Here is a 27330-nt window from a genome sequence, read left to right as displayed (position 1 = left end):
CTTCAAGTTATGAGAAAGTTATATGAGAAAGGAGATTCCAACTAAACATCAGGAAGAACTTTCTGATGGTAAAAGCTGTTCAATAGTAGAACGGTCTGCCTGCCACCTCCCCCTCAGCTGTCGGGCGGCTGAGTGGGAAGAGGCAGGCAGACTCCGGAGGCCCCCCTGCCCCGGCTGGCCCTGCCCGGCAGGTGGCTGGCTCTGTCCCTGGGTGCAGGGCACACACGCCATCCCAGGCGCCCAATCGGCTTGCTCCGCCGCTGCCCTTGAGGTCCCTTCCAACTCTACAATTCTGTGATTCTGTGGTAACAAAGTACAGTCATGCCTCATGTTATGTTTGCTTCATGTTACGTTCTTTCAGGTTACGTCCCACAGTGACCTGGAAGTACCAGAAAGGGCTACTTCCAGGTTTTGCCGCTCGCACATGCGCAGACACGCAAAATGATGTCACGTGCATGCGCAGAAGCGGCAAATTGCAACCTGTGCGTGCGCAGATGCGCCGCTGTGGGTTGCGCTCTTTTCATGTTGCAAACTGGCCTCTGGAACGGATCCCATTCACAACCAGAGGTATCACTGTAACCTTGGGTTACATACTCTTCAGGTTACATACGCTTCAGGTTACAGACTCCGCTAACCCAGAAATAGCACCTTGGGTTAAGAACTTTGCTTCAGGATGAGAACAGAAATCATGCTCTGGTGGCGCAGCAGCAGCAGGAGGCCCCATTAGCTAAAGTGGTGCTTGGGGTTAAGAACAGTTTCAGGTTAAGTATGGACCTCTGGAACGAATTAAGTACTTAACCCGAGGTACCACTGTATCTCTAAATTTCATTAGAGAATAAAATGGCAGATTTGTCCATCCTTACGTCCAGGTAAGTGGGATTAGGACTACAAGCAGTGCTTTTTTTCTGGGAGTACTAAAGGGTATGCCGTCCCAGCTTCCCCCTCCCCCCCATTAATAGTGTGGCACTTGGACACAGAGCTTTAAAGTGTGAGCCATGTCTGGAAAATGCAGAGGAAAGGTAAGTGCAGATAATCACTGTACTGTGTTCAGTTCTCTGTGCAGATATTTAAGAACACAGAGGAGCTAGAATGTGTCCACAGGAGGGTGATAAACATGATGAAGAGCCTGGACACTGTGCCCTATTAGGAAAGGTCGAAGTCACAGGTTATGGTCAACCTGGATAATAGATGTCTTAATTGGTGATATGATAGCCATCTTCAAATATTTAAAGTGCTGCGACATGGTAGGTGGGGCAAAGTCGATTGCTGTTGCTCCAAAGGTCAGGATTTGAACATATATTGTTCAAATGGCAAGAACAGGGTTTTTAAAATAAACATTCCAAATAACTTCTTGACGGTACAAGCTGTGTGGGACAGTTTGCCTTGGAGGTGGTTTACTCCTCTTCAGCAGAGGTTTCCAATAAAAGCCTGGATGGTCACCTAGCAGGGATGCTGCAGCTGTGGATCTCCTGCATCAACAGGGGGTTGTACCAGAGACCTTTAGGTCATCCTCTGACCCTCCACCTAAAAATCTAGATGGCAGGGGGAAACAGATCTAAAGAGAGCCTTCATTCTGACATGTTGTTTTCTATGTGCAGCAATTATCACTTGTAGTTTGGAAGTGATGCAAAGCAATCAAATCAAGAAAAGGGGCTTTGTTGTTTAAATTAGCTAACAAATACATAACTGAAAAGGTGGCTTTTGATGGCTTTGTAGTAAAGTACAACAGATTGTTTTAATGATCAATGGTGGCTGGGTAGCAAACTTGACATTTTGCATCCAGAATAGGAGATTATGTTTTTAGAAATTATTCATGGCTTGAAGTCCAAACAAATACCTTTGATCTAATCTTATACAGAGGCTTTGCAAAACAAAGTTTTATTGCACCTATTAAAAAATCATTCAGGTGGACTCTCTTGAAGGTTCATGGCTCTCACTCGACCACTCCATGAGCTCACTTTGGACTTGAGGGATCGTGGTCACAATTGCTTCATGGATGCTCCATGCGACATAGTCCAGGTTCTTTGAATTAATGCTGCAGATGTTGATCTGATTGTTTGCGAGGAGGTAGATATGTTTGTGCTGCGCCAGGAAGTCCACTTGGGAAGCTGGCAGGAAATAAGTAACAGTATTGGCCTGGGCATAAAACCAGCTATGATCAAAAGGCTCATCACTGCAAACAACCTCAAAAGAATTACGAAACACACAGGATGCAAATGAAGCATGCATACAAATAATGCATACAAATAATGCACAATGTGTTTACTTAGCTTGAATGGCTACAGAGTTTAGGGCTGACATGATGCAAATCTGCAGCTTCGAGAATTTCCCATCCCCAGTGTAATGGATGATGATGATGATGATTAAAAAGTTATATCTCACCCTTTCTCCCAAAGGATTCCAGGCAGCAGACACAGAAAAAATAAAACCATTAATCTAACTTATTTTATTTTTCAAAAAATGGTCCTGCCATTCTCCTGATTCTGCCTGTTCACTCAGATAATCTCTGAACTGGAGAACTTGCTTCATTTCCATGCCCAGTCTGAATGAAGTGGACGTTTCAATTTCTTATTTAACTCTAATACAGCTAGCTAATTGGGAAATTTAATTAGTGCAGAATCCAAAGCTTTTGTAATTATTCATGAATTGTGACTTTGTGGAGAAACATTTTGTTTAGAATGAAAACATTTCAAAGCATGACTCACATATTAAAAGCATCCACCTCAATCCAACAAAGATTTGGGGACCTGCACACCTCAATACATGTTTTTGGGGTGAAATCTGCAGGTCTGGGGGATGATCCCCCCCCCCCGCAAATTACTTGTAACCTCTGATTCCATCCCTTGAACATAAACAAAAGTTAGAGAGGGAAGTGAGATCATGGGCCCCCATCCCAAGATCTCTTATAGGCAGGTGTGGAGTCTTCACCTCCACCTTCTGGTGGCTCTGCCCTGTGAGTGGTATGTGAGCCAGGAAGTTGCATGTGTATAGACTCTCAATCTCAGTAGGAATCTGGTGCACTCAGGGTTGGCATCTGAGCAGCTGAACAGAAAGGGGAGTGACCAAGAGAGTAGGAGGAATAGGGAATGATCTGGGAGACAGGTGGGGCAGTGGATGGGACTGGGACTGGGAAACAGCTCAATGAGTGTGCTCAGTGGCTACAGAATTATGACTCACTGCTGGGGAACAAAACAGAAAACCACGGGAAGGGGAACAAATGGGAGAGACTGGAACCCTGAACAAAAGCACTTCATGCTGCAATGGTTTGTTGCACCTCCAACTTCCACCTTTTAAAAAGCATATAGAAAACAGTGCAGAGGCTGTGATTTCCCCTCCTCAACACATGTTATTTGAGTTCTATCTCTTAAGGGCAGTTTAGAGATGTGAGATGGAAGTTACTTCCAGGTGAACAGACCACGCCAAACACACAGTGAAGCAGTCCTGTGGTTCCTCTACCATGCATCCAGATCAATGGCAACTCACCATGGCGAAGCAGGGAGCAAAGAGAGATACATACCCCTGGTAAGGTTTGAGCCTAGTGCTTAGGAAGGGCACAGTCCAGATGCAGACCTGTCTTGGGCTCAGCAACAGACAATGGTGGCTGGTGCCTGTTGGGCCTTGTAGGGAGGAAGGCAGGGAGGTGAACAGTAGACAGAGCAAGAGCCAATGGCAGGCAGAGCCAACTAATTCTAGATTTGTCCACACAAATCCTCCTCTCTGCTGAGTTCTACAAGGCAAACACTGAGTCAAAGGAGGAGGAAGCAGATAGCCACTCCCTCCAGCCTCTGGACTGGTTTTAAGTAAGAAGGCAGCCAGGTGGGGGCTGACTTAAGGCAGACCAAAGTGGTGGAGCAGTGTCCCATTTGCCCTAATGGACCGACTTCCACTGGCAAGAGAATAGGCTTATTGGATACATACGGAGGAGCCCGATAAAGCTTTTGACTCCTGATTGGGCTGTGATATGTTCCCAGGAACCCGGGGTCCCCAGGATACGCAGCTTTTCCTTCAGTTTTTCTCTAATCAGCATAATTCTCTTTACTAGTTTCAGCAGACTCTGTTTCCTGAGGACAGGGATAGAAAAGATATGGCATGAGATCCCCCCGCTCTCTCCTCAAAACGGCTGTGAAGTCTGGTTCAGACATAATGATTACAGCCCAACAAACTAAAGTTTGTTGAACTAGGAATGAGTCATGCGTCCACATACTCCCACATTATTTCTTTCCTCCCTTCGCTTTCATGCTTTAATTCAATGTTCAGTTAAACCACAGTTTCCTTTTGATATCCATACCAAGAAACTGTGGTTTGAGCAATCCATACAAATTACGATATCAAACCAGAATCAAACCAATCCCTGGATCTAGACATCTATAGATTTTAAGAATGAGGCATTTCTCCTTTCACAGTAGTACCTGCTGTGACATGTCCACGAATCCTCTAAAAAAGAAAGAGGCTTTTTTGCTTTAGCAGCTGGTCTTATGTATAGGCATCTATGCAGATTTAAAGAGTGGATGAATGAACCAGTCAACCACCCATAAATTAACCATTCCTGATTTCTTTTGACAAGTGGACAACCCTAATTTTTTATACTAATGATATAATCTGTATATGAGATCTCTGAGTGCTTTTAAATGTTCCCGATCATCCCTTCATCCTTAAGGGTACCAGGGCAGAATATTACAGGCATGAATAAGCCAACCATACCAAGACAAAATACAAAAATGCAACAAAAACAAAACAATCAATAAAACAGTTCATGAACCAGTTAACACAACAGAGCAAACCAACAGCGTAGCCAACATTTTAAATGTCCAGGCAAATAAAACGGGTGATCATAGTTGGTACCGCTTGCAGCCACACTAGCTGGGACTGATGGGAAATGGAGTCCAGAGGGCTGCAGGCTTCTCACTCCTGCACTGAATGCTATTACAGCACTGGTGCCTGCAGAATATTTATTCAACCCTTGCCTGGGTTGCTCATCTCCCTCTTTTCTCTTGCCTTTTCCCACTCACAATTGCAATTGTGCAAAACTATTTTGGGAAATATCTTCATTACAGGTGCATCAAAATATTCACAAAACAGCAGCAGTCTGTATTGGACGATTGCTTTTTTTTGTCCAATACAAGCCCCGACCGCGGAGTTACCTGCCTTCCTTCTTACCACTCGTACAGCAGTGCAGGGCTGGTCAGCACCATTGCGATGACCCTTGCCCCCAAGCTGGTGGGGCTAAACCACGCCATGCATATTTGCTTGGACAGCTGGGATTGGATTCTGATCAGTGTCTGGTTGTTTTTCGTCACCACAATGAGATTTCCAACCCGCTCCTCTGCATGAAATAATAGCAAAAGGGAACAGGGCATGTTGAAGATGGTGTTGCCAAATCAATTGTATACCAATCAATTACATGCGTACGCAGCCATCTCTCCCCACACAGAACAGCTTCAGACTACACTTCCTATTCCTCCACCAAATTCAGAAATTGCTGGGGCTGGTGGGAGTTGCAGGGAGTATCCCTGAGGCTGCCAGTCCAGAGGACAACCCACCCAAGCTTTCAAAGGAATATAGGAGCATGCCTTGGTCCTGAGTCAGTCCACTCAGGACCATCAGCCATACGGTCGTCTACACTTTCACCATATGAACCTGCCCTGAGATCGTCACCTGAGCTCCTTCTCTGTATGCCAGCTCTGAAGGACATTCAGAGGCTGGCCGTGAGAGAACATACCTTTTCTATAATAGCTCGATATATATGAAAGGCTTTCCGCAGGGTTTTGATTTACTGGGTACTGGGCAGTACCAGTGATTGGAAGTCTGCTTTATGATTATTATTTTTTAATATGCTTGTGCATCTTTATCATTGGATTTTAATACTGGTTGTAAAATCACTTTGGGGCTTTTTGTGGTGGGATTTAATAAACCGAAATCTACACTGTCAGTGACTCCCCAGTGCTTCAGGTGGGGGCATAGGCGCCGACTCCATGGGGCTTGAGGGGGCTCGAGCCCCCTCAAAAATTTTTTGGGGGGGGCTCAGCCCCCCCAATAATCTCGGGCGCCCTTCCAGCAGAGCGCCGCCGCCGTCCCCCGCCTCCTCCCCACCTGCTCCTTCGCCAGCCAGCCAGCCAGCCGCGCGCCCTAATGGCGGGGGCTCCTGCCTCGCTGCTTCGCAGCACCACCGCCAAGGCACTGCCGGAAATCCCGCGAGAACAGGGGAATCCCGACTGGCCACACCTCCCAGCCAGCCAATCGGCTGGCTGGGGGGGCGTGGCTTGCCCTATTTAGGGCCGGAGCCACTTTATTTGCATATTCATGAGCTTATTTATTATTCATGAGCTTTCCCGGGCCCCCCCAATATTTTTTATAAGTCCGCGTCCCTGGGTGGGGGACATTCCTAGCCGAAATCAGAAATACTGGGGATTGAACCTGGAACCTTCTGCATGCAAAGCAAATGCCCTCCCACTGAGCTACGGCTCTTCTTCTATGTGATTAGTTCCTGAAGAGGATCAGTCAGTTTTTACCCCTCCCATTCAATCCAATTTTGGAAGCGCTTTTGGATGGCACACAATAGGAGTGGATTTTTAAACCACTCCATAAAATCATCACAAGCATAAATGTGATATAAACTGGGCATTGATGTGGCAAGCTGAAGTCTAGGATTTCTACCAGAAAAAGAAGAGAATAACTCGGAGTGAGTGCACTCATTGTTACTCGCTAATTTCTGAACTCCTTTCTCTTGTCTTTGAGGACCTCTAGCGTTTAAATATAGGTATGATATCTTTTCAGAGCAGTCATGGACTTCCAGGCAGCCTTCCCAACTATGTGACACCTACTTTATCTTACAGCTCCTGGGTCCCCATGATGACGGGTAGATTTTAAATGCAAGTGACAAACAAACAGACTCATGCACTGAGAGCATATGCGAGGGGGGTGCAGAGCTGTGCTGCCTAGGCCTGCATCACGCCATGAAGACACACGGCAGCAATGGATTTGGAGCAATGTAACACAGGTTCCTGATACGGTGATAGGGGACGACGTTACCTGGGATGATCCCACAATCCTCTTATGCATGCTTTTGCTCTTCAGCGTGAAAGGGGTTTCTTGTGATTCCACTGCCCTCCCCCAAGATGCTTGGTCTGCCTAAGACCCACTTAGTGTGACCATGAGAGTCCTACCGTATAGGCCAAACATTTTGGAAAAAGACTGAGCGCACAGAAGCTCAAATCCCTTTGCTACAAAATGCCGCACTGTCCAGGCATCCTTGTCCAAGTTTCCTGAAGCCAGTCCTTGAGCTGCGATGTCGAAAAAGGGGAAGAGGTGCTTTTTCTAAGGACCCAAAAGAGGTGGGAAGAGAGAAGAAACAGATGCGTTGTGAATTTGGGTGACATTATTGTGAACGATAGCTATGGGTTTACCTAAAAACAGCTTTGCATTGAAACACTAGCCTGGCAATCGTGACAAGAAATTGTGTGTGGGTCAGTAAACGGAATTCCATAGAAGTGAGTGAGTGAGGTAAAGGAGGATGGATGGAGCACTCTGTTCCTTCTCTGTAGCCCAGCATACAAAGCAAATTTGCTATCAGAGCAGGGAAGCCCCCTTCTCTATGCCTAGCACAAAAATATAGCAGGCTGCTGTAAGAGGACTGGAGCTCCAGCAGAATAGAGGTTTTGTGTTGTTCTTTTAGGCAGGCTAGTGACTTTTATGGTCTTATTTACAAGGCTGCTTAAAAGTGCCTCTTGATGGGTGTCTAGGATTTGACTAAGGAAGCTTAATGTTCTTCCTAATGGCTTGATGTTATTTCCTGAATGCACAATTCACCTGCAAGGCGGGATCTCAGAATGTGCATGGGGAAAACAGGCAGGCAGTAGGTTTTTTTTTTTAATGGAAGAGAAAGGGAAAGATTTTGGGATGTAGTCTCTGGTGAATGTGCAGCCTGTTTTGCCTCCGCTGTGATTTGCTTGTAAATTTGTAAATCAAGCCAGTGTTACAAACAGAGCTGAAGTCTCTTAAGTGTCCACTCATCGAAAGAACAAGAAAAACCCTAAAGTTGTGCCCTAAAACATCTCACTTCTTGGAAGTGGGGATGGCATAATTATTTGCAGTGAAGCATGGGATATACTTGCACATTATCCTTTTTCCCAAGTAGGACCTGCAACAAACTGGGTGTCAAGTGCTTCTCCCCAGGATTCTAACCACTCCACTCCATAGTATGCCCCTTTTCCCAACAAATTTCCATTTCCCCACTATCAGACAGGCCCCATATCCCCTATGCTTTTAAAGCAGCATCATACCCAGGCATAGGCAAACTCCGGCCCTCCAGATTTTTTGGGACTACAACTCCCATCATCCCTAGCTAACAGGACCAGTGCTCAGGGATGATGGGAGTTGTAGTCCCAAAACATCTGGAGGGCCGAGTTTGCCTGTGCCTGATCATATCACTTTGAACAGTCACATCACCATCTCCACCACCAAAGAATTCGGCTAACTTTACTTCGTTAAGCTGCTGAGAGTCATTAGGAGACCTCTATTCCATTAATGGATCTACTGTTCCCAGAGTGGTTTAACAATCGATCCCTCTTCCCAGAGAACTGTGAGAATGGTAGCTCTTTGAGGAGAACAGCGGTCTCTTAACAATTCTCAACACTCTCAACAAGCTACATTTCCCAGGATTCTCTGGGGGAAGCCATGCCTGTTTAAAGTGGTTTGACTCCTAGAACATCAGGAGGGCTGCAGCTTCCATATTCCTGGTCTGTCCAGTCATTGGCCTCTCTAGTGGATTCCTATATTTACCTCCATCACTGCTGCAACTTCTTCCCACTGCTTGGGTGTCAAGCCAGTTTCCTCAGGAGAATGCAGATACACGATGGAGCCTTCTGGTGCATCCTGAAACCAAACCAACCCTTATGTTGATTTAAAACACTGGGGGTCACAGAGGTTGGGTGGGGGAGAAGTCTGGGAAGAAAACTGGGATTGCCTGAGGCAAATGTTATGGTTTATCAATGGCTGTTGCTATTATTCTGAAGTATAAAACCTTCACATTCAGAAGCAGTGCACTTCTGATTACAAAACGCTAGGGACACAGAACAGGAGCGATGGTTTGTATCGGGCACATGAGCGCGAGGGGCACGACACTATAGCTCAGTGTCAGAATACATGTGTTGCTTACAAGAGGTCCCGTGTTACAAAGGAACAAAGGAGGCTGCTTTATACTCATCTCAGGGCTCATCTAGACTTGCATTTGCCCTGAGGTTAGAAAGTGTGGATCTGAGAGGTTTTCCTCCTGCCCCATCGTTTCTTCCCAGGGGAAAAAGCCCACTCGTTGGCACAAGGTCAAACAAACCTCCATCTGGGAAAAATGATGTTTGCTCTGATTCAGTGATAACAATTGGGTCTTCCCAGGGGAAGGCGGCAGGGGAAGAGGGCATGTGGATGAGCCCATAACTGGTATGGTCTATGCTTACTTGAAACTGATTTCCATGATTTCAGCCAAGTGTCTTTTCCAGCCTTGCTTGGAGATGCCGGGGATTGAACTTGGGACCTTGTGTATATAAGGCAGCTGCCTCCTTCACTGAGCTATAGACCTTTTTCAAGGCCAAGCATCTCTTAGCAGCATCAGGAGGCAGACAATGAGGAAGACTTCAGACTGAGGCTCAGCCAGGGTAGATAATACTAGGCTAGATGACACAGCTTCCTGTGTTCTGTTGACAACTGGGTGGGCACTGCTGCAGGGGTCAGAGTGCACACACCATCCCTGTGAAGTAGGCCAGGCTAAGACACAGTTACTTGTCGGTGGGGCAAGCAACCCTAAGGATGTTAGTATAGTACATGGAGGAAGGTCAGCACAGGCTAGGCAAGAAAGGATAGTCTAGCGGTTCCTTTCTCTCCCTATTCTTTCCCACACAGACACATCAGCTTCCAGTGCAAGCTTGGTTTCATCCCAGCATTCTCACTGCAAGAATCTGTAAGGGTGAGTGCAATCCATCTCTAGCTCTGGCTGATCAAGTACAGTAGTCTTTTATTCTCAGGACATTACCTGCAGCTCCTCCAGGAATCCTTCTGTGTCGACAGTCAATTTGATGGGATCCCAGTAGTGGTAAGAACGGATGTCTGAAAAGCCAGCAACTTGGAATATGCAACCAAGATTGTCTGAAAAGATAGAAGGGGGAAGCTTGTGGGAGCTTTGTTTTGTGCCAGCTTTGTTTTTTGGTTGAAAATGAGGGATGCACTCGCATGTAAGAGATGAGGAATGGGGCAGAGTTCAGTGGTAGAGCACATGCTTGAATGCAGAGGGCCCAAGATTCATTCTCTAATTACGTAAATGATGTCAGGGAGAAGGGCTGGGAAAGACCTCTGCCTGAGTCTATTTATTTTTCGCTCTTAAGACACACTTTTCCCCCTCCAAAAATTAAGGGGAAATGTGTGTGCATCTTATGGAGCGAATGCAGGCTCCATGGCTTCAGCAAAAGCAATGCAAAGAGATTGACTCTCGCAATACAGTCCGAAACTCTGAAGCTCTGAACAGGGGTCTCCTACGTGTTCTCAGCACCCTTATTGAACTACATACCATCCAACATTTCAGGGCGGCAAAGCAGAACACCCCTCCCACGTCCTCCCTGCCTGATCTCACCACTCTTTCGCCCATTCCCTGCCCAATCCACGTTCTTTCTCACCCCCACCCATCCACCTGATCTTCGCTCCAATCTTTGAGCCTACTTGGTCTCTCCCTGGCCACCAGAATTGGTATGCTCACTTTCAGAGGTGTACTTCCAGATGTGCTGTGCCCACTTCTGGGAGTACAGCAGTGGCAGAGAAGGTTGTGGAGGCTGCCATGGCTGCCCCAGAAGACGAGGATGAGGAGGTGAGGAATCCAGGATTTCAAACAGAAGCCGGGGCAGCTACTGTGAATCTGGGATGTCTCGCTCAAAGCAGGATAGTTGGGTAGTATGGAACAGCTCTCAGAATTCTTCGGGGGAGGCAATAAGTTTTAAAAGTGGTATCATAGTACTTTAAACATATGGTGTGTGTGCCCTCTAGATTATGTTTTCTGCACTGCTGGCACTGCTACAGATTGGGATTCTTTTTTAAATCACAGCAACATTTCCCATGGACTTGCAGCTTCAACTGTAGGGCTACGCATCAAAGTGGTGCTGGGAAAACAACAACAGTTTATATACCTAAGTGGGGTGCGGCGATCAAAACAGTTGCTGGAGCTGTGCAGTAGCTGGGCTTGTACCATTGGTGGAGAAATTCAGCTCCAATCCACAAGGCTCCGGTTCCACCATTTGTCTGAACACCACATGCCTATTTACAAAGGAAGGTTTTGGGTAAGTCAAGACGGGGCAAGAGTAGGGATTTAAGAAGGCATCAACTTCCATTCTGCCCTGCATTTGCCATGTTCCGCTGCAGCTCCCAGTTCTGTTTTTGTCATAATTCTCCAACATCTCTAGACAGAAGGACCACATAAGTGAAGCTAAGGTACAGGATAAGCACAGGGTTAATTTGTGTACAGAATGGCTTAATTAGCACGGAGCTGACTTCTAATTTAGCTGCTGTTGCTGATAAAAGCTGTTACCCTGTTGTCTAGGAGAGCGTGGCTGTCCTTGCCAATAGCTAGCTCCATGGCTGCTCGGGTGAATTCCAAAATTCCGAGCTGTGGGAGGTATTCGTGGTTCAGTGTTGGGTCCTCAGGAATTTGAAGCAGGATTCGTTTTACCACTGGTGGGATCCAAACTTCCTCCTGATCTGTCTGGCAGCCTGCAAAGAAAGGCAGTGCTGATGTAAGCTGTACCCACCAACATTTCAGAGACAAAAACAGGAGAGCACACCCATGTGTTTGGTCATGCTGTGTTTCAGTTCTGAATCCATAAGGGACTTTGGAGGTTCCAAATTATTTGATCTTGTTGACAGTTGAAAAAAATATGGCCCTCTCTTTCTCTCTCGGTAATCACCTTGTGTCTTTGCAGCTTGCGTCCGCTGCCAAAGTTATGTGCCTCTCTCATCACTAGGGATGGGGATGAAATCTGCTCCAGTTAGCATTTAAAGGCAAACCTATCTAATTCATATTTTCTGAAACAATACAAAAATCTCAACGAGAATGTGGAAATCTGAACTTAAGTTCGGGGGAAATGAGAAACTGATGTTGATAGATTCACCTGCCCCAGCTTGCCCTTCTGATGACATGCATCACTTTCCAGTTCTCTGCTACTGGATTCTGGTTGGCTCCTGGATCTAGCACAAAGCTCCTTGTCATTATCTTCGAATCTCTCCATGAACGCGCACCCTCACTTTCAATCTCACATCCTAATGCAACCCGACCCATGACCCCCTCACTTCTCTAGCTCCACCACCCTTATGTTTATTGACTCATTTAGGTCCCACTTCTCCTCCAAGGACCTCAGGGTGGCATATATGGTTCTCTCCCCCTCCCCACTTTACCCCACGACAACCCTGCAAAGTAGGTTAGGCTGAGAGGCAAGGACTGGCCCAAGGACACATGGCGAACTTCATGGCTGAGTGGGGATTTGAACCCAGGTCCAGAGTTCTCCTGTTCCCTCAAAAGCCTGCTGTTGTGGATCTTGTATCTATGAGTAGGAAACAGGAGGGGTGTGGGGTGTTGCATACTTTAAAAAATATCTCCTTCTCTCTCCGCCCCCCCCCCCTGGCCCGCCCCTGGCTTTAGCCGTTACTATGTGGAGTTAGTCTGCCTGCTGGTTGGCTGCACTCAGAGAATTGGTTTCTGCCTTAGGGTGAGAATCTGTTGGTCAAACCTGCCCTCCACCCCCCGGTGAGAGGTGGGAGATGTGTGTATTCCCCCTGGATGAGACATGACAATGGCCTGCTTAGTGGAGTTTTTTTGTTTTGCTTTATGCTGCAGGCTGATTGATGTTCCTGGCATATATGATTTATTTTTTATGTAACTGATACTGTTTTGATTTGTTTAGCATATGAATTATACTTCTGATTCATTCATTGTGCTTACTGAATCTTTGGTGTGTGTGTTCTGAATTAGGAAGTGTTCTTTATATTGGTTAATCCTTCGTTAATCACTCAGAGCTGCTTTCAGCTAACTTCCCTGCTGGAAAGGGGGTGTTCAGATATAAAATCAAAATATAGAAAGGCTCTGCACTTTCTGTCTGTATGCTCAGAAGTCCCTCCCAGAACTCCTGTGGGTGCTAAAGGTAAAGGTAAAGGGACCCCTGACCATTAGGTCCAGTCGTGACCGACTCTGGGGTTGCGGTGCTCATCTCACTTTATTGGCTGAGGGAGCCGGCGTACAGCTTCCAGGTCATGTGGCCAGCATGACTAAGTTGCTTCTGGCGAACCAGAGCAGCAAACGGAAACGCCCTTTACCTTCCCGCTGGAGCGGTTTCTATTTATCTAATGCACTTTGATGTGCTTTCAAACTGCTAGGTGGGCAGGAGCAGGGACTGAGCAATGGGAGCTCACCCCGTCGTAGGGATTCGAACCACGACCTTCTGATCTGCAAGTCCTAGGCTCTGTGGTTTAACCCACAGCGCCACCTGCGTCCCGTGGCGTCACTGCCATCCTGTGGGTGCTAGCTTTCCTCAAAGCCCTCCCCGGACACCACCTTTTCTGTTGGCTCAACCCTTGACTTCCCATGCACTACTGGAACAAACTAAACACCCATGCAACTTTAACAACCACATATTGCTTCCCTCTGCTCCCCTTCCTCGGTTGCATCTACAGTATCCATTCCATTATAATTTTAGACTGGAAGCCGCTTGGGAGCAGGGGACTGTCCTCTTGGAAAGTACTTTGTACACTTAGGTCAATGTATCTATATGTCTTATGTTTTTGCCTCTCAAAATCACAGTCGTCTGGGTGGCTAAGAAACAGTAAGCCATTAACCTCAGAAGAGCAGAAAAAGGTTGATTCCTTATGTGCCTCACATCTACAACACCATGGTCACTGAATGTTTCTTCTCACCTGTGACAACATTGGAGTTAAGTTGTGCAACCTTCCCTATTGAAACAGAATATTGTTGGAAGGAGCTAGGCTTGGCTAGGAAATCTACCTGCATGGCCAAGGTACACCTTTTGGGGTGAAGGATCTGCTCTGTACGCATCCAAGGGAACGTCTGCTGCTTTGGCTAATGGAACATCAAGGAAAACCGAAAGAGTCGCCATGGCCCAGCCTGGCTAAGACAAATGAAGCTTTCACTTGCACCTTCTTCTGCTCCAACAGTGGGGCCAACATACTTGCTTAAAGTCCTCCAGAAGAACCCACATTGACCCTCCATCTCATGGAACTGTAAGACAATTGTTTCCTGGGGTACCATGTGCATTTAAACTCAAACATTCCAAAGTAAGGACCTGGATAGAAAATAGCCCACTTAGTAAAATCCAACATGCATGATTCTCTGGGACTGCTCCCTCTCTTCTCCTCTACCAAAGGGGAGAGGGGGGAGAAAAACCCCGTATAAAGTTATTTGCCATTGCGTGAAAGTTAGGGCTGTGCAAGCCGCAGCTTCCCGATTCAGTTCAGATCCAATTGGGTGGCCTGGATTTGGGCCTGATCAGACCCAGATCAGACTTTTTGATGCTTAGGGCAGTGGTAAATTCTGAAGTGCAGCAGTTCCGTGTGGTAACTCATGGCCATGCCTCCAAGGATAGTCCAAAAGCAAACAGACTAAAGAGAAGGTTAACCCTGCCAAATTCCAGACAGGTAGACCCAGGGGCAGGATAGAGGTCTTCTAACAACTCTCAGCACCCTTAACTACAGTTCCCAGATTTTTTGGGGGAGGAAGTAATGACTGACTAAAGTGGTATGATGCTCTTTCAAATGTATAGTGCAGGTAGGGCCATTGTCAGTGGGGGTAGCTCTCTTTGCTCCCAGGCACAGAGAATGACCCTTATTTGCTCCTGGTGAACATTACGTTCAACAGCCTAAGACCAACCTGCTTTATCAGTCCCATCCAGTCCAGCATTCTGTTCCCACAGTAGCCAACCAGATGCCTATGGAAAGTTCACAAGCAGGACCCAAGTGCCCCCATTAGTAGAGGCAGAACACAGCCTTACCCCCCAGGAATTTGTCTTATCATCTTTTAAGGCCATCCAAGTTGGTGGCCGTCATTAATTCCTGTGGAAATGAATTCCATCAATTAGCTAAGCTCTGTGTGAAGAGGTACTTTCTTCTCTCTGTCCTGAATCTTCCAGCATTCATCAGATGTCCTTGGGTTCTAATCTGCTCATCTTCTGCATAGCAGCCCTTCAGACAGGCCTCTTCATTGCATGAATACCAGTAACACATTGCATAAAATGTGCCATTTTTTTTACACACACCCTTTAAAGGGTCCCAATGCAGCTTATGTAATTATTTCAGAAGTCTTTTTGCATGGAGGAGTGTGGTGCAGTTGTTAGAGCCTAGTTAGGATCAATCAATCACTGGTTCATCCAGTGACCTTGGGTCATAGTGACTAACACTACCTCTTGCAGGAGCGAATTCCACTGTGTGCTGCATTCAGGAATACTTACTTTTGTCAGTTCTGAATCTTCCAACATTCAGTTTCCACCAATGTCTCCGAGTTCTAGTATTATGAATGTTTGCTGCTAATGCTTACTTGCTTGAGTATACCATCCAAACACAGCTTACCAATGGAGAGAAATTCAAAGAAGAAGAAGAAGAAGAAGAAGAAGAAGAAGAAGAAGAAGAAGAAGAAGAAGAAGAAGAAGAAGGAGGAGGAGGAGGAGGAGGAGGAGGAGGAGGAAGAAGAAGAAGAAGAAGAAGAAGAAGAAGAAGAAGAAGAAGAAGAAGAAGAAGAAGAAGAAGAATATAAGAGTGTAATTTGTGAGTTTGGGGGCTGTGCACACACATGCATGCATGCACAAACCAACCCAGGGCTCTACCCTGACCCAGGGAGTACATGCTGTCCTCAAATCAACTTTTTGGGAGGGAGAGCTAATGTTTAGGGTTAATGTGGTTAGCCCCCCAAATGGTGTCTGGCATCCAAGACCATCACTTCCACCTCAGAAACCCTTGTGCCAAGTTTCACAATGATATCTTAGGAGGCATCCAAATTGGTGCAGGTTGGAACTGTCCCACTAAATGTGGTAAAGACCCACCAAATGGTGTGTGTGTGTGTGTGTGTGTGTGTGTGTGTGTGTGTGTGTGTGTGTAAAATTCAGAGGTGTCCAGATTGGTGTAGTTTGGACCCCTTATGCCAAAAAAGGGTTAAGTCAGTGCAAAGTCACATTTTGATCCATCATATTGATTCAAAATGGCACCCAACATCCAAACATCGGCAAAAACCACCATTCCCACCTCGGGAACCCTTGTACTAAGTTTGGTTACAATATCTCAAAAGGTGGCTGAACCTATGCCAAAGTGATGTTTCAGTCTGCCATCTGGATACAAAATGGCAGCCAGAGATACACACACACACACACACATTGGGAATCCTCACAGCGAATTTGGAGATGATATCTCGAGAGACATCTGAATGCATAGAAAACATAGGCTTCTCAGCCTTTTGGCCAAGATCAAGTATATATGGAGAAATAATTTTCCAAAATATATAGTGGGCTGGTAATATTTTAACCACAGAATGCCGCCAAACCAAGAGGACCTCATGGCACAGACTGGAAGAGAAGAAGCTTTTTTTCCTCCTCTAACAAATATTTAATAACCGTTCCATAATATAATCTGTTGGTAGCATTTGGAACCATCTGAAGCTGTTCGTTTGACAGACTTCCTCCAGACGATGCTTGCCACAACGAGGAAATGGGACATCATCGTTGATTAGCTTCTTCTTCCTAAGGATGGGGGATACAGCAAAAGATCAGTTTTGAGAGCTCAAGTTGGTACAAACTTAAGATTCCCAGTTTGAAGGTGCTAACTGCTGTTGCCACCTTTTCATTTCTATTTTTTTCCTTATTCAGCCCATCTGGGAGCTTTGTGAGCTGAAGAGAGGGCAAAAATGCTTTCATACAGAGCTGTGGGACCTGTGGCCTTCCAGGTGTTGTTGAACTGCAGCCCACATCAGCCCCAGCTAGCATGGGCAATAGCCAGAAGTGGTGGGAGCTGCAGTTCTTCAACATGTGGACGGCACCACAATGACTATCCTTGCTGCTTCTTCTTTTAAAACCACATTAATCTTCAACAGCTAGCTTGAAATATATTGTTGTTGGCATCTGTCCATCTCAAGGGTCAATGGAGTGAGTGCACCTCTGGGGGTGAAGTCAAACCACTTCGTTAGCAGCACTGAAGTGCTGGAGCGCAAGCCATGATGGTGTGTATGGAGATCCTTGGTTGCCCAGACAACAAGGCCACCACCCCTCTCGGACTTGCTGATGTGGTCCAAACAAAAGCAGAGCAATATATCTGGCAGCAGCTTGGTTGAAGGAGATGCCAGGCAGAGGTGTACAAAACACCATTGAACCGTCTTAGGGACTCCATTCTGGATTTGTAAAGCCATGGTTTTCCCAGTAGTGATGTATGGAAGTGAGAGCTGGACCATAAAGAAGGCTGATCGCCGAAGAATTGATGCTTTTGAATTATGGTGCTGGAGGAGACTCTTGAGAGTCCCATGGACTGCAAGAAGATCAAACCTATCCATTCTTAAGGAAATCAGCCCCAAGTGCTCACCAGAAGGACAGATCCTGAAGCTGAGACTCCAATACTTTGGCCACCTCATGAGAAGACTCCCTGGAAAAGACCCTGATGTTGGGAAAGATGGAGGGCACAATGACAGAGGGCGAGATGGTTGGACAGTGTTCTTGAAGCTACCAGCATGAGTTTGACCAAACTGCGGGAGGCAGTGGAAGACAGAAGTGCCTGGCGTGCTCTGGTTCATGGGGTCACGAAGAGTCGGACACGAATAAACGACTAAACAACAACAACAACATTCCTTATAGCCTTTTCTTTTCCCAAATACGTCCCACAAGGCAGTGGAGGTTCAGGGTCAGAGTTTTCCTTCTACTAGATGAGCTAGTGGATGAGCCCCATCTGCCTCTCACTTCATTCTACAGCACGTGTAGAAGCCACTTCCTTGACCCTTGGACTCACTCTCGGTCTCTTCTGCTCAATCCACTGGAGCCTGTCTTGAAATGCTGCTACAGAAATCAGTTCAAAATATCCCACTCTTCCAAAGAAGCCAGCAGAGGGAATCAGAATTCATTGGTCACAGTATAAGTCAAACCTCAATGCAAAACAGCAACTTCTGGGATTATTACAGTGGTGCCCCGCAAGACGAATGCCTCGCAAGACGGAAAACTCGCTAGACAAAAGAGTTTTCCGTTTTGGAGGTGCTTCGCAAAACGAATTTCCTATGGGCTTGCTTCGCAAGACGACAATGTCTTGCGAGTTCCTGCTGGTTTTTTTTTCCTTCCCCCCCTTTTCTAAGCCGCAAAGCCACTTATCAGCTGATCCGATCAGCAGATAAGCTGCTAAAAGCCGCTAAAAGCCACTAATAGCGCTAATCCGCTAATCCGTCAATGGGCTTGCTTCGCAAGACGAAAAAACCGCTAGACGAAGAGAATCACAGAACGGATTCTTTTCGTCTTGCGAGGCACCACTGTATTTTTAACCCCAGACATGCAGGTGAACTGTACAGCTCCATTGGCAGAGCTGGCTCAAGACATTTTGCTGCCTGAGAGGCAAGGACAAAGTGGTACCCTCTCCCCATTCCACATACAGAAGCCAACCAGAATGGCAGCTGAATCTTGCTTCAACACTAGTAATGGGTTAGCATCCTTCACTGCATCTTAGTGATGGGACAAGGGCAGGTCACGAGGCATGCAGAGTTCTGTTCTCCAGCAGAGGGGATTGGCTGATTGGCTGATAGGGTCAGCCCTAACCATTGATTCACAAAGGGTGTGTTCAGACGTGATTATGATGCCTGATTAGAATGCTAGTGCCTGTGTCCAATGACCCTTTCACACTGCTATACCTGCAGTATACCAGCTCAGTCAGTAGAACATGAGACTCTTAATCTTTGGGCAAAAAAAAATTGGTGGCATTGCAGGGGGTTGGACTAGACGATCCTCGTGGTCCCTTCCAACCCTACAATTCTATGATTCTATTATCTAAAACCCATGTGTTTTGAATAGGACTGAAATCATCACCACTTAAAATTGTCTTGTATGAACTCTTGAGACTTCAAAAACTCTGAAAATTTGTTAGCTGCACAAATATTTGGCCAGGTGATATTTGGTATCAGCATTTTGGCATCCAACCATTTTACAACAGTTAATGTCTTGCCATATCCAACAGCCAAGTTACTATAGGATTTATTAAGCTAGTTCTCTCTCGTCCAGTGTTTGGGCTGTTGCTTATGCGGCCAAAGCAGTATCATTCAGATACAGGGAAGGGCTGTCAGAAGGAGGGACAGGGAGAGAAATGCAAATTAGTTTGCATGTAAAGGCAAATCTACGTAATCATAGTTTTTGGAACAATATGCAAATCAAAACACAACTGTCATTTGAAATCCACACTTGTCTGAATTTTGCAATGCAGTTTTCCAGCCAAGTATTGTATCCAAAATGCAAATTGTAGGGTGAAATGGACAGATGAATGCATATATTACTGAAAATAACATCAACATGCATTACATTAGTGGAAAAATAATTATTATGGAAACAAGGCTTGCAAAAATGAGTACATTAGGCAAAACAGCCTACAAAAATGAGTACATTAGGATAAATTAGCACTAAAATGCTGCTGAATTTTCATGAGGACTTTTGTTTTTTAAAAAAGCAATCCCAAACTATTGTAGAAAACCGAGTTTAAGATTAGAGAAATTGAGAAATTGAGAGGAAGAGATGGAGTCACCCATCCCTAACATGGAACTGACCATAGTCAGTGCCACCAGGTAAACAGAATACCTGTGGGGAGGAGGGATGGGCAGAGGCGAGTGACTGATGGCAGTTAACAGCAGCAAAGCCATGCTGATGGCAGCAGCAATGGGAAGGAGCCATTGGTGGGAGACCAAGCATGCCAACTACCAACCCTGAGGGTGGTCAGTGGTAATTACGAGGAAGACAACCATGGGAAAGAGTTGCTATATTTCAATAAAAACAAAATCAAATTAATCACATCTTCTGCATGAACATAATACTTAGCTTTGCCAACAAAAGCCCATTATAACATATCCAGTGCTATTTTTCCAGAAAAAGAGGTATTGGAACTCACCATGAACACCTCCCTTGTTCTCTTATAATAGCAACAGAGAGGTGCCAGAACTCACCTGAGAGGTGCTGGAAATGAGTTCCAGTGAGTTCCAGCTGAAAAAAGTCCTATATATAGCCACGCGCTCACCCAGCACACTAACATCAGAAATGAATTACTTCTTGCTTTGCAGCAAGACTGTCCCTCCGGATGTTGTGGAACTACAATTCCCACCAGCCATGGTAAGCATGGCCAATGGCCAGGGATGATGAGAGTTGTGGCTCAGTAACATCTGGAAGGCCACACCTGACTGACAAGAGCAATAGCTGTACAACAACAAAATCCTCTATATCAGGCATCCCCAAACTCGACCCTCCAGATGTTTTGGCACTACAACTCCCATCATCCCTAGCTAACAGGACTAGTGGTCAGGGATGATGGGAACTGTAGTCCCAAAACATCTGGAGGGCCGAGTGTGGAGATGCCTGCTCCATATCCTTGAGAAAGGCCCCATCAAACCCAGGGCAGATTACATCTGAGAAGACTTGCATAGCGTTGGAAGTACACCTGTCAACACCAGTTGCTGTGAAGCACCAGAGGGAAGGGCACTGGTGTATTCAGGTCACACTTTCAGCCTTCCCAGGTGCAAGGGCGCTGACTTGGGCGCCACACTGTGCGTGCCCAGCACTGTGGGTGCTCACTGTGACAGTGGAGGCAGCCATCTTCCCCTGAGTCTTGATAAATTGAGAGATGGTGAGGGAGGACTCGCAGTGCTTTGCTCCTATGCCACTGACCCAATTCAAGACTATTTTCTTTATATATATATATAAATGTTTATTAAAGTTTTCACAGTATTACATAATAAAAAAGAAAAAAGAAAAAATCCAAAATAAAAAACAGTTAAAAATAATTCCATCTTTTCGTCACTTATCTTTCATTTACTTGTTTCCCGGACCTCCTCATACCTCCCTTTTTTGTATTCCAGTTCAATTTATTAGTTCAGCAATTCCTTTCCCTCCTTATTATCCTGATCTTTAATCTTAATATATTGTAACATCAAATTTTTACCTATTAAAAATCCAGTTTTTCCATATTCTTTTAAACCATTACAGCTAGAAACCACTTAACTTCAATCAAACATCATTCTAACATTCATTAATTTTGCAATATTTCTGTAAATAGTCTTTAAATTTCTTCCAATCTTATTCCACCGACTCTTCTCCCTGGTCTCGGATTCTGCCAGTCATTTCCGCCATCTCCATATAGTCCATCATTTTCATCTGCCATTCTTCCAAAGCGGGTAAGTCTTGTGTCTTCCAGTACTTTGCAATAAGTATTCTTGCTGCTGTTGTAGCATACATAAAGAAAGTTCTGTCCTTCTTTAACACCGATTGGCCGACTATGCCCAGGAGAAAGGCCTCTGGTTTCTTCAAGAGGGTATATTTAAATACCTTTTTTCAATTCATTATATATCAATTCATTATATATAATTCAAGACTATTTTCCAGCTGGAGGTCCACACTTCCTCTTGGCCAATTTTTGGGGTGGGGTGCATGGCCGGGGCTGAGCTGTCCCTATGAAAACCAGCTCTTTAAAGCTGAATTGGAGCAAACATCAATTCAAGCTTTCAATGGATTTATGTTGGCTAAGATTGGGCTTTAAATAGCGGGTTTCTGTGGGGAAAGCTCCAGAGCAAAAAGAAGGGAGCTCAGACACTGAGCTTTAAATTTCTTCAATTTCTCTTACATGCCCTGACATTACAGCTCACCTGGCAGCAACTTATGCAGTCACACTGGTTTCTTTAGGTTCCTCCCTCTTTTCTCTCTTGTTTGGAATTGTCTGCATATGTGCCTTCAATATTTCACCCTTACAAAACTCCAGTTCTTCTTAGACTACCTTCTCTTGGCATATTTCTGGTCACGGAATCTCACCCAGTAGTTCCTTAAGCTTTTTGAAATCCGTTCAGAGTGCATGTCCAACTACACTAAACTTTCCCTTGCCTCTGTATCATGAAACCCAGGAGGACATGATCACTTCCTCCCAAGGTCCCCAGACAAACTAAATGAGCATCTAAATTAGAACAGGAGTGAAAACCTCAGGACCAGGGGCTAAGTGAATCCCCACCCAGCCCTGTCTTTCTTTCCCCAGGGCCATATACCTCACCAGACTGCTGTGTGCCCCTCACAAGTGCTTTTGCCTGCCTGGAATGTGTCCTTAAACTGTGAGCATTGTAGCTAAACCAGTAAGAGTCACCATCTGTTATTCCACCCACTTCTTGCCTTTAGCCCCACCCACCACTAACATATAGCTCACAGAAGGCTGCCCATGAGGGAACAGCCACCTTGAAAACTCAATGATGAAACAGTGAGGTGTGCTTAAAAAATAGGTGGCACAGTCTTTCACATGCCATTTTCAAATGCTGCAACAGCCTTCCCCAGCCAGGTGCCTTCCAGCTGAGGCGAGTTTTAATCCAAAACATCTGGAAAGCACTAAGCTGGGCCTACGTGTGCCATAACAAAGGCTGAGCTCCACTTGGAGTCCTTGGTAGGTAAGACAACTTGGTCCAGGTTACTGGTGTGGGATAAATCAGCCTCATATAACCAACATACTTAACTTTAATTAATACATGAAGGGGTTAAGACCATAGAGTAAGCTGTCCTGCCTTGCTTAGCTAAGTCAGACCCCCTTAGCTTGGGAGGAAGGGCTACCCAATTCTGTTCTTTCTCTCTTCCACCATGAGAACCCTTCCAGTAAGGAGGTCTAAGCTGGATGCTCCAAGCTTACGCAAACCATCTTTGTGTTTCTATACAAATAATTTAGAAACCTTTACCATTTTGGAACTAACCTAAGTTTTACTGCCTGACTTTCCTTGCTGCTATATGGAAAAGCACATGAATCTGACCTTTGAAAAGTTTGTAAGTAAATCATTTTAACTTACATGTGGTTTCTTTCTATGATGAGGGAAGTGGGGGGCTTTGGAAGCAACTTAGAAAGGAATATTTTAAAGCAAGAAATATTCTCCATGCTTTCTTTTATGGCATATTTTGTGATTTTAAATCTCTGCTGGGCCTCTTTCAACAAAGAGTACTTGCCCCAAACCTGGATATAGACATGCAAGGAATTCTCTTTAATTTACCTAAAGTATTCCCCCCTTTAACCAAATTACAAAATACTAAAACCAACTATTTGTTTTACTGCATTGGTCCGCAACTGAGGGGTTGGGACCCACTACTCAGCCATGACCTGATCTAAGGTGGGTTGCAACAGCAGTGCTACCAACTATACAGATATATGATAAAAATAATAATTAAGAAGGGGGCTCCCACAGGCACGTTTGGGTTAAACGTTAGTCCTGAGCTAGAAAAGGTTGAGGATTACTGGTTCAATTAACCTATATGCCACCTTTCAAGAGGTATTCCCAGATATTGGAACTTCGGGGAAGGGACATAGCTTGGTGGCAGAGCATTTGCCTTGTACGTAGATCCAAAGTTCAACCCCCAGAATATATCCCGGTAGGGCAGGAGAAACTGTCTGAAACCATGGAGAACTGCTGCCAGTCATGGCAGATAATAAAAGGTAAAGGTAAAGGGACCCCTGACCATTAGGTCCAGTCATGACTGACTCTGGGGTTGCGGCACTCATCTCGCTTTATTGGCCGAGGGAGCCGGCATACAGCTTCTGGGTCATGTGGCCAGCATGACTAAGCTTCTTCTGGTGAACCAGAGCAGCGCACAGAAACGCTGTTTACCTTCCCGCCAGAGTGGTACCTATTTATCTACTTGCACTTTGACGTGCTTTCGAACTGCTAGGTTGGCAGAAGCAGGGACCGAGCAACGGGAGCTCACCCTGTCGCAGGAATTCGAACCGCTGACCTTCTGATTGGCAAGTCCTAGGCTCTGTGGTTTAACCCACAGTGCCACCCGCATCTCCATGGTAGATAATACCGTAGACTAAATGCACCAGCGGTCTGATTCAGTGCCAGGCAGGTTGCTATGTTCCCATGTTATTTATCATGTGCTACTTAGAGGGTCCTGAATTTAACTTACTACACATGAAATAAATGAACACAACTTACTGCTTGTGCTTGTGTTTGTGCTTCAGCTGCAGTTTCTCCTGCAGCTTCAGGACCATACTGCTCCACGTCCTGACCATAATTGCTCTCCCCGAAGTCTGCCTCATTTGAATAATCCACTTCTGGCGCCCCGTAGTCCCCAGGTCCATAGCCTTGGAAAAGAGAGTTGCAAGGCAGGACGAAGTAGAAAAACCAACAGCAGCACAATTGTGCTCCTTTGAAAGGCATCGCCTCCTTCCCTTAACAAAAAGTGCTCTGGGCAAACTGGTGAGGAGGAGAATGAAGAAAGAAATGTCCTGGGTTGCGCAGAGAGCCTTCCTTTAATAGGGGAGCGCAGCCAATGGTCTCAACAGCACAAAGAGTTCTGTGCCAGTTAAGTTGGATGTTGGTGGAGAGAATAGAAGCAAGAGCAGGAAGTGACGTCACAATGACAGCAAAGGCTGGCGTTTGTAAGAAGAACCTGATGCTGGAAACTGGCACACTGGCTCCTTTTATTTTAAAAGTTGGCTACAATAAAAGAGTTTCTTCTAGGGCTGCCCAGTGGATCCAGGCGCTGGCTGTATTGAGTTGAGGTATCCCCCAATCACACTGGGTCCACACAGATTGATCTGGGACTGTCAACGGATTCTGAGAAAATATCTATAATGAATTGAAAAAGATGTTTAGATTTTCATTTGGGGAGGGCAGAATCCTTTCTCCTAGGCATCATGTCAGAGGAAATAAAAAGAACGGTCAGACCAATATTTATGTATGCAACTACGGCGGCCAGGTTATTGATTGCCAAAAATTGGAAAAGCACAGCATCCCAACTAAAACAGACTGGTTATCTAAAATGATGGAATACTTCCATATTGCCGAACTAGCAGGGAGGATAAGAGGAGATATGGTACAAAAAGTGAATAAAGAGTGGGCTATCTTTAAGGAATATATCAAAATTTATGTGGAAGAAGTAGAATTTTTGACAGATATTGAGTGAATCCAGAAAATGATTAGAGTGAAAGGAGAGTAAAGTTAAGATAAAAGAACAGATTAAAGAAGTAATTAAATGTGTTTACGCTAGTTGGAAAAATAAAGTAGCGCAACAAGAACGGCTGGAAGTCAAGTCCCTTGGTGGGTGTCCGTGTGAGGTAGGTGTGTAGCTATGTTGATATGTACAGTATAGGCAGGTATTATATAGAGCAATGTAGGCATGTTTTATGTTATGAATATAAGGTAGTGTGTTATGTACATGTATTGTGTAATTGTGTAAATGTATATGTATGTGTTTTATATGTTAATAACATTTATTTAATGAAAATGTATTTTTAAAAAAATGATCTGGGATTGTCAAAATGGGGGGGCAGTCTGAGGGGGAGGACCAGGGAGCAGGAAGAGACAGGTGTACAGGCAGCTTCGTGCAGCTCCTTCTCCTGCCACCCCGACTGCATGACTCTCCCAATTGGTTTGGGGCTCAGAACCAAATCAGATCCACTTGGAAGTGCTGGACCAAGCCCCAAATCAGATAAAGCAGGCAAACATGCTGCCCTACATTTTACAGGCATAATTGCAGCAGGGAAGGGGCTGTGCAAGGGCCTGATGGGGAGACCCCAGAGGGGTTGCATCTGGTTCACAGGTTGGCTGGTGGTTCCCCATCCCTGTGATAAGCATTGCCATTGCTAGATGCCTCCGGTGGCCAAGGTTTGGCAAGGTTCAGGCAAGGACTTCCCCTATAGAACAGGTGGTCGTGGGTGGGATTGAAGGCGCCTTTTTGAGAATTTACTATTGCCAGCTTGAAATCATTACTAATGCCTCTGTATTTAATGGTGAGGGCCATCGTGTTTAGTGGTAGCTGGTTCTTCAATGAGCTGTATGTCAGTTTTGTATATGTAAGGTTAGAAAAATGCAGCTTATGGAATGGCATGCCCAACAAGTGAAACAAAAGCTAAAAGCCTCTGAAGGGCTAAAATTATTATTTTTAAAAAATATTTTTTTATTAGTTTTTACACATATTTTCCAGCATAACACCCTTTTGAAATTTTTGGCTATCACAGCCTAATCTTCCTTCAACCTCGACTGATGGTTTTCTAAAGTCTTTCTAATTATGCATTTTGTTACTATAATTATTGCTATAAACTCAAATTTCCAGTGCATCTATTCTTAATTCTTTTCACAAAAGCAGCTTATAGAATGGCATGCCCAACAAGTGAAACAAAAGCTAAAAGCCTCTGAAGGGCTAAAATTAAGCCTGATGTAGGAGACACACAAACTTTGTCTCTTTCCCCCAAATACTCATACACGCCACCACAAGATTCCATGGGTTCCAGGTGTGCTTTACCTAGAATTTGTGTTTCCTTTTGGAAAATAAGGAACAGCGGAGAGAAAAAGTTGTGTTATACCACTTCAGGCTATTTGTTCAGTCATCTACTCTCAACTGGCAATGGCTTCTCTAGAGTATCTGGCAAAGAGTCTTCGCTGGTCCCACCATCAGATTTCAGGGAGTCCTTAGTCCGTGAACGTGCAGCATGCCACTTGAACCTGTTTTGAACACTCAAGAATGCCAGCACTTCTGAGCATGTGCAGAGTTTCTTTCTAGTCATACCAAGGCATATCAGAGCTTGCCCTCTACCACAGTAAATATTACAGGTGAGAACGTTTTGCCCTCCAGATGTTGCTAGGCTCCCAACTGCCATCATTCCTGGCTCTACTGGCTGGGGCTGATGGGAGTTGGGAGTACAACATCTGGAACATCACAGTTCCCGAGTTCCTGTCTTAACTGCTGCATATTAAACGGCAGTTAAATAAATGGTTACAGGGACCAATTAAAAAGTTGGCAACCTTTAGCTAGAGATGCGACTGATGAGCTGACACGGTGTAAATTTCTTATGACTTTATCGCCTATTACCCATTTGCAGGAAGGGGAAATAAATGTAGATTCAGCTTTAGCTCATGCTTGTGGCTTTTATACATTAACTGTGCTGTCCCAACTGGACTGCAGCTGATTTTATGACACATGAAAGTACTCAAGGGCACAGAATGGAAGGATGCGTGTCCATTTTAAGTCATCTTGTTAGCCTGTGTTTCATGAAGAGAAACCTGTATCCAGCAGATGGCAGCAGACCTTTGTTCTTCATAAGGTGACCAAAACACAAGTGTACAGTGAATGTATG

The 27330-nt window shown here is 45.3% G+C and overlaps 1 protein-coding gene and 1 long non-coding RNA gene across 3 annotated transcripts; both read right to left on the bottom strand.

The window, feature by feature from the left end:
• Nucleotides 1-1862: 1862 nt before the first annotated feature.
• Nucleotides 1863-14239, bottom strand: GOT1L1 (glutamic-oxaloacetic transaminase 1 like 1). Of its 2 annotated transcripts, none has more exons than XM_081171751.1 (9): nt 14024-14239; nt 11561-11742; nt 11163-11289; nt 10022-10134; nt 8779-8871; nt 7164-7314; nt 5158-5323; nt 3919-4061; nt 1863-2108 (listed from the first exon to the last, which is right to left on the bottom strand). In XM_081171751.1, exons 1-9 carry the CDS (start codon nt 14133-14135, stop codon nt 1903-1905), a joined length of 1293 nt encoding a protein of 430 aa, XP_081027877.1. In that variant the 5' UTR covers nt 14136-14239; the 3' UTR covers nt 1863-1902. The 2 variants fall into 2 exon arrangements, with proteins under 2 accessions (XP_081027877.1, XP_081027878.1); XM_081171752.1 differs by having other exon boundaries at nt 13936-14066.
• Nucleotides 14240-16602: 2363 nt separating this feature from the next.
• On the bottom strand, nt 16603-25396 carry LOC308574248. Its single transcript, XR_014002381.1, has 2 exons — nt 24188-25396; nt 16603-16760 (listed from the first exon to the last, which is right to left on the bottom strand). It is a non-coding gene; the product is annotated as an uncharacterized lncRNA (long non-coding RNA).
• Between the last annotated feature and the right edge of the window lie 1934 nt (nt 25397-27330).

The sequence above is a fragment of the Podarcis bocagei genome (genome assembly GCF_964188305.1).
Source record: "Podarcis bocagei genome assembly, chromosome: 15".
Classification (NCBI taxonomy): Eukaryota; Metazoa; Chordata; class Lepidosauria; order Squamata; family Lacertidae; genus Podarcis; species Podarcis bocagei.
Note: the sequence above shows the minus strand (reverse complement) of the source record. Positions and strands in the feature narration are given on the sequence as shown.